This window comes from Melanotaenia boesemani, chromosome 20 (assembly GCF_017639745.1).
Source record: "Melanotaenia boesemani isolate fMelBoe1 chromosome 20, fMelBoe1.pri, whole genome shotgun sequence".
NCBI classification, from domain to species: Eukaryota; Metazoa; Chordata; class Actinopteri; order Atheriniformes; family Melanotaeniidae; genus Melanotaenia; species Melanotaenia boesemani.
Window position 1 is genome coordinate 19,899,087 of NC_055701.1, and position 12,391 is coordinate 19,911,477.

Consider the following 12,391-nt stretch of genomic DNA (forward strand, 5'->3'; position numbering starts at 1 on the left):
CCATTCTTCAGAGTGAGACTGTTATAAAGATCCTGTCATACAGAGAAGAAGAAAATGAATTCTGAGTAAATCTTAATGACTTTATAATAACAGACCTCATTAACCTAATGGTTGTGTGAATAAGGGGAGGCTGCATTTAACTAAAACATCGCCAAGCTTTTCTTGGAGTCACCAGAGTACAACATGCTTAGTCAGACACGACTGACAACCACAGTTGTCATTATTCACCATGTGTACCTCTTTAAATTTGGCTAACATGCTGTTTAGCTAGCTCAACGATTGTTCATTAAAATAATGAAAAAATATATTGAATGATACAAAAAGCAACACAAGAAGCATAATGTTTACTAACAGCAACCAAAATATATGACTGACAGCACTAACTGCATTAAGCAATATTGTGAGAGTTAGGGGAAAACGCAGTTTACACTACGTCAGTATATATCAAGTATATTATATTAGCATAAATTAGCTAAGAGAGGTAACAAGCCAACAAGACTTACCTTGCGCTGAGAGGACGGACCCGAATGGCAACTTTAACGTTTGCCATGCTGTCTTGCAATTGTTTAACACCCAACTCAGGAGTTTACCGAGTCGGAACTGGTATAAAGTAACACTTCTCCAGTGAGCATAATGCGCCTAATTGCATATTACTTCGATAAAGTGGGGGTGAAACTGCTCGGACATCCGCAGCTCAAGCCATCATCAGCCGGAGTTCCAACCGCCCGCCGCGTCGCTCCAAAACTCAACCACTACAAAGGACTCAAACTTCCTGCTGGACAGTCAGAGGAGGGAGGAGATGCTGCTGCTTACTCCTCCCTTTAAGCCACATTTAAATCTTTTCTCCATGTCTGTTGGTATTTGAATTTCCAAACTGTTTTATGAGTTAGTTCTGGCAAAAAAAAAAAAAAAAAAAAAAGTCCTTCGTTATGAACTTCTGTTGATAGTGTAAAAATGACAGACAAGTAACCATGGATACATCTTTATTATTTAGAAATGTAATTTCATAATAGCATAAAAATATTGCAATTTAAAAGCAGGAGGGAATATGTGCACGTTCAACATGAACAAAAATCAATCACAAATGCAATCAGGCACCTATGAAATCATGCAGTCAAAAGTTATGGGTGAAAGTGCTAAACTAAAATGAGAAAACTTTTTCTACAGTTACTTTACAAAGCAGCAGAAAAATTAAATGTTCTGCAGTAACAGTCTAAGGTGGCATCAACTTTGTACTTTTCTGGTGAACCCAAATTAAGTTTATTTTTGTCTGTTCTTATTATTATCTGCTATTGTTAACAGATCAACAAAAATATATATAAAAAACAGTCAATAAGTAGTCACCAAGAACTGTCTACCTCTCGAAGAAAACAGAAACAGATGTGACATAAGACACTGTGGTGATCACACATAAGTTGATGATGAAATCGAGTGGTATTGCTGTCATGTTGCTCCCTCTACTGTCTGGTGTGAGATCTGCAGCATGTCCATGCACTTCTGCATGTCCGACAGAGGCAGGGGCAGCTTCATACTCTGTGACTGCAGCTTAAAAGCCTCTATCAGCTCCTAAAGTGACACCCAATTAGCAGATAAAATGAGTAAGAAGATTCAGATATTTCAAAGCACCAATACAGAAATATATGCTGACAAGAAAGGAGTGAACTCACCGCTGGCAAGGCCAGGTCTGTTAGTTTCTTCCAATGAGAAATGACGGTTTCCTCACTCAGTATTCCTTTATCAACCAGCTTTCGAACCAGAAACAGGTAGTTCATCTTCTAAAAAAGGAAAGACAAAGATGTTTGTTACAAAAGGCTGTCAAAAGACTTTCAAATAAATATAAACCCAAAAAAAGTTAAACATGAAATACTGAAACAAGCTAGAGTGGCTCACTGGGATATTAGTACTTCTTACTTAATAGTTCTTCTTCTTCTATTTTCGTTCCTTGTTTTTTTTAAGTCTGGATTTAGAAGTAAATATTACAACTTAATTATTAATATACTAAAATTTCATAATTAAAATAATGTAAATTAAATCTGGCAATTATGCCCTGGAACTATGTTGGAGCTAAATAAAGTTCTAGTGTTCCATCATTTAGGTTAGATGTTTATAGCTATCTTACTTCAGGATACAAACTCAAAACCTTGACTCTCCACTACTTTAGTAGACAGAAGAGACTAATCAAATATGGCTAATTAGCATGCTTTTTCATTTTCATTAGTCACTGTAGTTTGGGACTAGATTGTGGAGGGGGTTGCAACAGACTGCAGTCTGAACCGCTGTCCAGATCTTTACCTTTGACCATTTAAAAACAAAGTATATAGACAAAAGACTTCAAGTTTTAAGTGTTATGATTTGTTCAAATAGACAGGCTTGAGGTGTTTTAATAAATAATATGAAAATCTTTCAAAAAGTAATAGCAAGGCACTGGAGGACAGGAGAAATAAACATGCTGTATGAATGAAGGTGTAAAGGAGCTGGTTGCTCTATGCTGCTGAGACCAGCTGGCCTAGTTTAAACAAACCTTTAATTAAAAAGAATTAAAAACATTTATACTATATATATATATATATATATATATATATATATATGCACAATGCATACCTCTCATACCTCTTGCTTTCCAACAGAGGACAATGCACACAGCAGCATTATTAATACATCTGTATTAGTTAAAAGAATAGTGCTTTACATACTGCTGTGTTGTTGGCCTTCAGCACAGCAGTGATGGTGAGAGGGGTGAAGAGCTGATGCAGTGGGGTGGGGGAACAGTATTGTGTTTCCCACAGCTCAACAAGCTGCTCCAGCAGACCTGGAACAGGAGGCTCTGACCCTGAACCAGGATCCACAACAACCTCACTATGTCCGATGCACCCTGACACAGACATCACTGGCAGCTCTCCAGACACTAGACAGACACAATTATCAGGTCCTTGAATCACATTTATACAATTTTTTATCAGTGAATCAACTTTGAGATACCGTATACTATGGCAGAGGTCCCCCTGACCTATGCGCAGGTCTTAGATGTCTTCCTGCTGAAACATCTAACACCTGCAGGATAGTGGGCCTTGAGGGCCAGGGTTGGGGACCTCTGTACTATGACATATAGTACACATCACAAGGATTACCCCCCAAATGATGAAAAGCTTAACAAAAGAACAGCCTCTTACCCAGTTTGGAGGCCAGTAGCACAGTGGAGTTTAAAAGCATCTGCTCTGACACCACTGTCAAGAACTAAACAGAGAGAGAGAGAAAACAAAAAACCAAAAAAAGAAACAGTGTAATCCATGAGGGCAAAAATCAATAAATCCTGCAAAGGTGTTCTTTTGTTAAGACTTGTGTACCTTTCTGCAGGCCAGTGTGCCTCCAACTCTGTGCAGCAGTGTTTTCAGCTGAGAGCCAGTCGGCAGCTCCTCATCAGTTCTGGGTCCAACAGCAATGCTCAGCAACTCCTAATTAATGATGAAATTAGAATAGAATAGAAATACTTTATTAATCCCTTCGGAGAGCCTCAGGGAAATTTGGGAAATTCAAGATGTTCAGAAAGAAATCAGGCATTGGTACTTTAGAGGGCAGCTTGGTTCCTTGGACTTCTTAAAATTTGTATCAGTGAAAGAGATGATACAACACTAAGCTGTCATAATAAGGAAGTTTAAGTATTAAATCTAATAAAAGGAAATGGCCCAGTTCTGCATTGCTAAATTTAATATATAAATCTGAAGCAAGTCTCTTTCTATTATAGCAGCAGAGGAGCGAGCGTACCTTGATCTCAATGAGGACGTCTGAGGGCAGTGATGCACTGTGGTCACACTGCGAAGGGCAGGACATAGCTCTCTCAATTCCTTTCTTGGGAGTAGTCGTCTGTTCCTGAGTGACCAGCTCAACAGCAGCTCTGTCCACCTCGCCAAATTCTGGAGCTCCTGGGCTGCCGAGAGCCTTCATCACACGATCGTATCTGCTCTTCCACTCTCGTCTTACAAGCGCTTCACAATGAGAACCAAGTAAAATTTAAGATGCATGTCCTCAGAAGCCAACAGTTCAAACTGTATCAAGGTTCAGTCCTTGAACAGATAAAAAAGCAACACTATTTTTACATATTTTAGTGTCTTGGATTGATATCACGAAGAGGACAATCTTGTTCTGAGTTTTGTTCTGTTACATTCATTCAGCAGGTAAAAAGAAATAAAAAATTGAAGGGCAAAAGTTGTATAGCTGCTTGACATGCTTTATTTTTTCAACTTGTGACCTACATTTTTAAAAACAAATTACCAAAATAAATAAATAAATAAATAAATAAAAATCTATTACCTCTCAATGTTTGGGAATCTAAAAGTTTCATTCTACATACAAAGTGACATCAGAAACAGTTCACACCCTTCATAGAAATGTATAGCTCGGACTGAGATGTGTATCTTTATGTAGCTACCTGTAATGTTTGCAGAGAGCCAGCTGCAGGCCTTTTCTGCTGCAAGTCGTTTAGTGATGTTTTCAGATGTGGTCAAGACCTAAACAGAAGGAAATCAGAGTTACAGGCCATTAACATAAAACAAAAAAACTTCAAAGGTTTACTCTTCCATGCGGAAAACAAATACTTTTTCTGTGCTTTTTGCTTCATTTACTTTGCAATGTTTTGATGGAACATTAAGGCCTTTAGTTAAATGAAATTACCATGGAGGAGGTCTCTTCAGGGAGCAATATTCGTATGGCTTCAGGGCCCTTCAAATCACAAAATCTACAACACACAGATTACCACACAGACTGTCAAACAGGAGTAAAACGACCACAACAGCTACTGAAAATTTAAGTACTAACATCTCATTATGTCCATGGACTTAAAAGGAATAGCGTAATACTTGTAAAAAGTTGTTGTACCTGGTGGCTCTTGCCAAAGCGTCCAAGCCGGCATCACACAGCTGAGCACAGATGGAGTCATTCAGTTTTGAGAGATTTGAGTTTGGCGACCCTAGTCCATCTCTCAGCATCTTCTCACCTCTCTCCACCAACTCACTCACTAGTGTAGCTCTGTTGAAGTTCCCACACAAATAGTAACATGTCAACAAAAGAGTAAGACACAAAGTTAAAGCACACCAGCAACTGTTTCAGTGCCTGTAATGTAAATCCAACCTCTTAGCTAAGCAACCAACCAGTGTTACAGGATGATTAACCACTATTGTATAAGTCCTTTTAAATTTTAAAAGATAATTTGATGAAAGACAATTTAAAGTAAAGAAGAAAAAAAATCTAAGTTACACTTCATTTAAAATTCAGTGACTTTAAATCTGTGAATCCATCACCACTGATGTGTTATCAGACTCAGCCAACCCTCAGCTCTCCGTGTTACTAACTTCATATGCTTGACAGCATTAGATCCAACCCTCTCAGCCACAAACTCCACTGTGCGGCGCAGCGATGGAGGCTGATTGTGAAAGAAGGCTTGCTCCAGATCCACCTATCACATTTAAGCAATTGGTTATGATCCTCACACACAAGTAAATCATGTCCTTTCAGCTGTGTATGTACCAAGTCTCTTGTTGATTCACCTGTAGTTTCTGCTGTGATCTGTTAGCAGTTGGCGTGTCCTTGAGCTCAGCAGATGTGGGAGTAATCTTGCGGATAATTCCTCCACTCTTGGCTGTGTTGCCAGACACAAAGGCAACTAGGAGCTTACGAAACTCCCCTGAACGGATAGAAACAAAGCAGAGCATTGATCCACTGCTTGTTACTGTCAGTGGGGTAGTGTGTGGTGAACATATGAAAATCTAATGTGATCTTGGCTCGCCAACATCTAAATACAAGCTACTATAACAAAAAATACATACATTTGAATGATATTTTTCTTAAGTCTTAAAACATTTACACATTTCTACTCACCTAGAAATGGACAACATGTATAGAGAATTTGCTGATCCACCAGAGGAATGCAGTCCTAAAGATTAAAAGAAAAGAAGAAAAAAAAAAAAAAAACTCCATGAAAAATTCACTGTCACCTTTTATGGGGTAGCAACTTACAAAAATATGGATTTTCTTACAAGTCCTGCAACATTTAATTCATTGTCCTCCAGTACTGCCACCGCAGTAAACTCATTAGAGAAGAAAATGTCTTCAGGAATCACAGGAATCTATTTGAGTTAAAACAGAACAAGAAAAAATTAACATTATCAGGAACCCCCGTGTGGGTTCATATATAGATAATGTCTCACCTGGAAGAGCCATCCTAAGACAGACACCAGCAGAAGTTTGTTCAAATAACACTTTTCCTCGCATCGGTTCAGCAGCATTCTCCTACAAGCAAATAAAGTCTATATAGAATTTCTAAAAGTATCTATAATTGAAATAATCTTAATATTTGACATGTTTAAAGGTTGGTTACTCTAGTTAGAGTGTGTAACATCATTTATATTGTTGGTTTGTCCAAACCTGTATAGGAGAAGCAGTGTACCCAATACTGTCTTGTAGCAGAGCAGCAAAGGACCGATAAAGTCCAACATGGAGAGAAACTCCACAAGCCAGGGCACAGTCAGGATGGTGCGCCTCCTCCTTATACTATTACTCAACACAGCACAAACATCCAGCACGGGCACGCTCTGTGGGAGACCAAGAAAAAAGGAAATTAATGACTGTGACATAACTCAAAGAAAAGATGATGATTACAGTAGATTGAAAAAAAAAATCCTCCTCCTTTATTTAAAATAAGCCAGAATAATTGATGCGCAGTTGTCTTTTTTGTCACACCTTACTGCGCAGGGTTACAGATGTCCCTTGTATTTCTCTGGACGGTCTCTCAGATGTTTGGTATGGCAGAAAGGAAATAAATCCCAGGAATTTAGCCAGAAGACGAGCTAGGAGCAGCACTGATGAGAACCTCTGCTTCTCATCCTGACAAAAGGTTCATTTAGAAACAACATATTGATCAATCTTCTCTGCATTGTTTGTGTTTGTTATTTTGTGGATTATCCATGTTAAAAAAAATAGTTGTAAAGGAGATGCATGGATATCATACCTGCTGCTCCATGTCTCCATCTTCTTCCTGCTCTGCCTCTCCAATGGAAGCTGGAGGGCTCAGTATGGAAACCTCATCTAGCTGGAGTAGCTGCTGACACAAGCTGTCCTGGAGGTGCTGGTTCAACTGGCAGCTGATACACATACAAGATATGTTAGACGATAAAAAAGACAGGAAAATACTTGATGTGGGATATTTGTGTCAAATCTATTGTTTCACCAGCTAGCTGCCTGTATGAAGTCCCTAAAGAATTCTTGGTGACCAAGAAAGGATGGAGGAGGGCAGGGGCCAACAACTCCAAGAGGTTGAATGAGACGTTCTTCAAGGCGCTTCAGACGGCCCAGGCTATCGGCTCCCAGCATGCCCAGCAGGTCAGCATCAGGAGTATCTCCAGGAGAGCTGTTCACGCGGAGGCCTTTACACATCTGAGGAGGGAACGTATTGTTTAAATCTATCCCTTGTTTGTTTAATGTAGTGGGGAAGAAAAAGTCAAGAAGCTGCAGAGGTAAAGATGATAAGGAATTGTTTTAACATATTTGTTTAAATCTGCAGTTCAAGAGTTGATGAGGTGGCAGCTTACCTGAACAAGCTGCTTCAAGAACAGACGGGCAAAATGGGAATGATTTCCTGCGGAGGTGAGCTGATTCATCATTCCTCTAAAAGGGAGGACAGAAATGAGATATTCTATTAAATAGAAAATACTTTTCAGTGCTTATTTAAATCTGATTTATTGGGAGAAAATTAAGATGCAAATAATTAACTGGACCTACCTGACTCTACCTCCAAGTGCAGCATCAAAATTCCACCCAGGATCTTTGTGAAGGTCCTCCCATTCTCGCAACACTTCGTAAAATATATCTCTATGGAAGCAAAATAAGTGAATTAAGCTTATTTTGAACAACCAATCCTCATCCAATGACCAGTAAATTTACTCGATTATGAATCATAATGTTATATTTTTGTCCATATAAATCAATAACTATTAAAGGCATGTTGGAAAAGGGTGCTGCTTTAAAAAAAAACAGGATGTGATGTACCTTTGTTTTTTAAAGGTGTGGAAGGCCTTGTCACTGCTGAAGTTGGATCGGTTGTCAGTGGCAGGCTGGAATGGGACTGAGTGGATGAAAGTGGACACTGAGGGAGAAAGCTGGTATGGATAAAATAAAACATTTTTAAATAGTCTACACATTTTAAGACAGACAACAAAATTCAGATTTTATTAACAAAAGTAACACTTTTGTTCATAAAACTTAAGTAATATTAAAAACAGAATGAACAGATGTTCAAATGTATTCAACAAAATAAAGCATTAACCTGTATAGTATGTGTGTTACCTTTGCTGTGCTTCTATCTTGTGCGTGAATCAGGCGATCCCTGAGATCTGGAGAGAAAGAAGCCACCCGTTCATTCTCTGCCAGCAGACGCAAGGTGCACTTGTCCAAATGAGCAAGCAACCTGACAAATATCAAGAAATCATGGTCAAAAATCAGTTCTGAGACAGTAGTGATGAGAGCTTTAAGTAAGGTGATATCTAACAGGTAAGAGAGAAGTGAGAAAAACTGAAGAACATCACTTACTGACAGTGATTCTCCAGAACCTTCACTGCAAAGTAGACACAATTGTGCACTTGTCTCAGGTAACATCTTTCTAGAACATCTGCAAGTAAAACAGGAGTATCTCAGTTTCAACTGATATTGTAGATCCTCATATGACCCAAACAAGTTGGAGATAATTCCACACCTGAATTTACTACGCACAAACTTTCCTGCTCTTCATCATGAGCATGAGGAGACCAAGATGTCAGCAGCTGCATCACAAAGAAGAGCTCCAGGAAAACATTTGGCACAAGATTTTCTGTTAAACACAAAAGCATTCATTTTCGGACATTTAAAAAGCAGTTATTTGTAGGCTTTTGTTTCTAGGCATCATCTTGAATATGCTTGACTTAACTTCATTGTTTTTACTCATTTCAATCAATCACACTAAAAAAAAAAAAAAAAAAAAAAAAAAGTCCACACTATTTTTAATACTTAGAACATGGTTACCACCTTGTGGTCATTTACCAGAAATACAGGTACAATAAAGTTTTGCCAACAGATCCAGCTCTAAGGAGAATGTGACTTTGGATAGTTCGGGACAAGCTGTCTGTGGGTCCGGTGTAACTTTAGATCCAGTTGTAACCCCTGACTTGGTTGGGGTGCATGGGTCCAAAGGGGACGGCAGAGGAGAGGCAACCTGCTGAGCACGCTTTGTCCTACAAACACAAAATCACATAGTATCTAAAATATATAAATGTGGAGCAAGCAGTACTCTAAGGCCAAAACAGTAGAGAGTGATACATGTGTAGCGGCCTGTGGAATAGCACTACTGTCAAACTAAAGATATGCAGCAATAACTAGAAACCAGAATCACAACAGTTACGCTGGGAATGTGGCACTGGCTGCATTAAAAGTAAAAACAATTAATACTTTATCCTTTGTGTCTCAACATCAAAAATAAATGCACATCTGCACTTACTTCTCTCTTTTGAGCAATTCCCTTTCTTCCTGCAGGCTCAGAGGACTGCCCACAATCATCGATCCCTCAAGTGCTTGTACGCCCATTGGAGGGCTAGAAGGTTTCCTGAATGGGGTTGATGTGAAGCAGTTTTTTGGTTTGGAGTGTGGTCGCTCTGCACTGACTGGTGTTGGGTTTATTCTTCTAGATGGTTTGGATGTCCTGGAGAAAAAACAAACAAACAAACAAACAAAAAAAAAAAGTCAACCAAGTTGATAAGCAGTAAACAAATCAATTTAATGTTTTCTAATCTGAGTTGTTTTGACTCACGCAGAGGAAAGTGGTGATGACCCAACAGGAGGGAAGTCTTCCAAGTTATTTAAGTTGATGTGACTTACAGATGGCGGTGAAATCTGTTCACTAATTTTGCCATAGCCTCCTCCTTTTACCGACCTCCTCCCTCCAGTGTCCCAGCGCCCAATTTCATCACTGTGATGTCCTCCACGCCCTCCTCCATGTCTCCCTTGTCCTCCCACTGCTGAACTGCCTCCGCTTTTCTTGCGCCCCTTATGCACCTGGACGACGGGACTGTGCTGTGAGTCAGGAGGAGAAACCATGTAGTCACCAAGACTGATCCTCTGGCTGTGCCGGCGCTCAGAGCCTGACTGCCTGGATGCAGGGCTCCATGTTGTAGAAAAGGAGGGGCTGCTGAGGGCACTGATCCCACTCAGACCGTGGGAACCGGACTGTCCTGCAGCATTCCACTCACGTCCAGGTGACAATGATGTAGCTGGAGAAAAAAGCTGTACTCGACTGGCACTCCGAGAACCAACTCCATCACCAGCAGACCTGCAAGCCCTCTTGTCAGAAAAGCCTTGAATCTGTGCAGGTCTGGGCCGGCTGGGGGTCTTAGCTGGTGTGGTAGGGCCATGGGTGAGTGCTTGGCTGCTCTGCTCTCTCATAAAATTCAAGAGAAAAGGAACAAATTCATGTTTGTGGACTGTCAGCCCGGCTTCACTGAAGGACTGCTTGTTACCATCCTGTTGACGAGAAACGGCAGTTAGAAAAGAGACTGTGATAGCTAAATCAGGTATCAAGTCTAAGTGGCTCAAAGTGCCTGTCTTATTTTCATCCATGATTCGCCCATGGTAATAAATAACAGCTTTAAGACAAGTGCAAAATACAAGCATCTGACCTAGCTAAAACAATAACACAGCTAACAACGCCTAACAGTGGATCCACCTTCATACAGCATTTATAACAACAACATCAAATAGTAATCCTACATTATAATCCATTTTAATATATCAGATAAATCCTAACGGAAGGTGGCCACATAACACATCGTCAAGAGTCCATGCAACACAGTGCGAACGTGACTTGCTAGCTTGACAGCTAAAAGTTTTGTTTACAATCAGTTGCGGACAATGTCATCTCATAAAACACCGCAAACGAGGACACGCTTGTAGCAGATGTTGCTCTCATATCAATATTAACCTCTTCAAACCTACCTCAACATTTTTCAACCAGTCCACGACCGTATTAATATCTACTTTCCGTGATAGGAGAGATTCCAAAAGAGCCGCCATAACAGAACACTTCGCGCGGCTGAGGAACTAGAAAAGGAGGGGGCGGAGTCAACATGTGCGCAGGCGTACTGCGAGTTTCCTGACCACGCGTACCAGCACAGGTTTGATGACACTTATAAGGTTTGGAGCGTAGACCATATGGTTTGGAGGGCTCTTCTAACTTAGAAGCAGCGGTTGCGTAATGTGATGCAACATTAACCTAGTTGTTAATAATTAATGATGTAATAATAAATACTGTAAATATTATTCTGAAAGAACTATACGGCAATACGTATGTCTGGATTTTACGTAGAATCCTCCACCTATGAGTTACACAATTCATATGTAACCATGTGTAAAAATAAGTTTAAAAAAGAAAGAAAGAAAGGGGGAAAAAACAGTTGTGATTTGGAAGTTATTTAGATCATACCATATTAAACTTAAGTTGAGAATAGTGAAAATTGCCCCTGAGCCAGAGTTTAGACATTCAGTCCCTTGTAAAACTTATTTAATTTTTGATCCAATACTAAATTTTTGGATAAAAGACACATCATGTCCTTATTTTTAAAACTATTTTTTTTCAAACTATTTCAGGCTTCAAAATGGCCCACTCACAGGCTAAGGGGTGCCTGAATTGGGTCAACAATCTGAATGTGCATTTCAATATCAAGCACCCACTGTGGTAATAAAGGGATGGACATGCCCAGTGACAATACTCAGGTAGCCTGTGACGTTTATATAATGATTAGCAGCCTGATGTCTCCATGCTTTCATGTTGTTTAAAGTAAATTCTGACCCTACCATCTGAATGTGGTAGGTGAAACTGAGACTCATCAAACCATGCAACATTTTTCCACTCTTCTATTTTTCCCACTTTAGTGAGCCTGTGTGAATTAAAGCCTTGCTTTCCTGTTCATAGCTGACAGGAGTGACACCCAACGTGATCTTCTGCTATTGTAAACCATCTGCTTCAAGGTTTGATATGTTGTACATTCAAAGATGGTATTCTGAATACCTTGGTTGATATCAGTGGTTATTTGAGTTACTGCTGCCTTTCTATAATCTCTAACCAGTCTGCTCACTCTCTTCTGACCAAAGGGGTGGTTGTGCATAACAATCCCAGTAGATCAGCAGTCTCTGAAATACTCAGACCAGTCTATCTGGCATCAACCATGCCACATTCAAAGTGACTTAAATCCCATTTCTTCCTCATTCTAATGTTGGTTTGAACTTTAGGAAGTCATCTGAATTGCTGCCATGTAACCCTCTCCATTAATAAACAAAAACACAGGTGTACCTAATAAAGTGGGCAGTAGGTCTCTACATA

At 39.7% G+C, this 12,391-nt stretch overlaps 2 protein-coding genes across 4 annotated transcripts in view; both read right to left on the bottom strand.

Moving 5' to 3' along the window:
* The window catches only part of stard9 (StAR-related lipid transfer (START) domain containing 9), a 38,467-nt gene extending 37,730 nt beyond the window's left edge, over positions 1-737 (bottom strand). For all 3 annotated transcript variants that reach the window (XR_006008669.1, XM_041971767.1, XM_041971766.1), the window contains exon 1: positions 504-737. Coding sequence is in view for 2 of the 3 variants with exons in the window: in XM_041971767.1 (XP_041827701.1) it covers positions 504-550 (47 nt within the window). In the remaining variant the exon portion in view is untranslated. The remainder of the gene's footprint in view (positions 1-503) is intronic.
* Positions 738-966: 229 nt separating this feature from the next.
* cdan1 (codanin 1) lies at positions 967-11,177 on the bottom strand. The gene is made up of 28 exons (XM_041972720.1): positions 11,008-11,177; positions 9,827-10,536; positions 9,518-9,718; positions 9,064-9,254; positions 8,741-8,854; positions 8,578-8,656; positions 8,335-8,455; positions 8,038-8,147; positions 7,771-7,860; positions 7,581-7,656; positions 7,220-7,425; positions 7,001-7,133; positions 6,733-6,876; positions 6,418-6,584; positions 6,201-6,282; positions 6,030-6,119; positions 5,872-5,926; positions 5,541-5,677; positions 5,346-5,449; positions 4,873-5,022; positions 4,669-4,732; positions 4,427-4,505; positions 3,763-3,983; positions 3,345-3,452; positions 3,171-3,234; positions 2,694-2,905; positions 1,668-1,775; positions 967-1,566 (listed from the first exon to the last, which is right to left on the bottom strand). Exons 1-28 carry the CDS (start codon positions 11,083-11,085, stop codon positions 1,444-1,446), a joined length of 4,017 nt encoding a protein of 1,338 aa, XP_041828654.1. The 5' UTR covers positions 11,086-11,177; the 3' UTR covers positions 967-1,443.
* Between the last annotated feature and the right edge of the window lie 1,214 nt (positions 11,178-12,391).

Bases quoted from the DNA above. Each gene is read 5' to 3' on its own strand.
- cdan1 (XM_041972720.1), bottom strand. From the start codon at position 11,085: ATGGCGGCTCTTTTGGAATCTCTCCTATCACGGAAAGTAGATATTAAT. The intron at 8,657-8,740 runs GTGTGGAATTAT...TTTTACTTGCAG, and splicing joins TTTGTGCGTAGTAAATTCAG to ATGTTCTAGAAAGATGTTAC. The intron at 5,927-6,029 runs GTAAGAAAATCC...TTTAATCTTTAG, and splicing joins AATTAAATGTTGCAGGACTT to GACTGCATTCCTCTGGTGGA.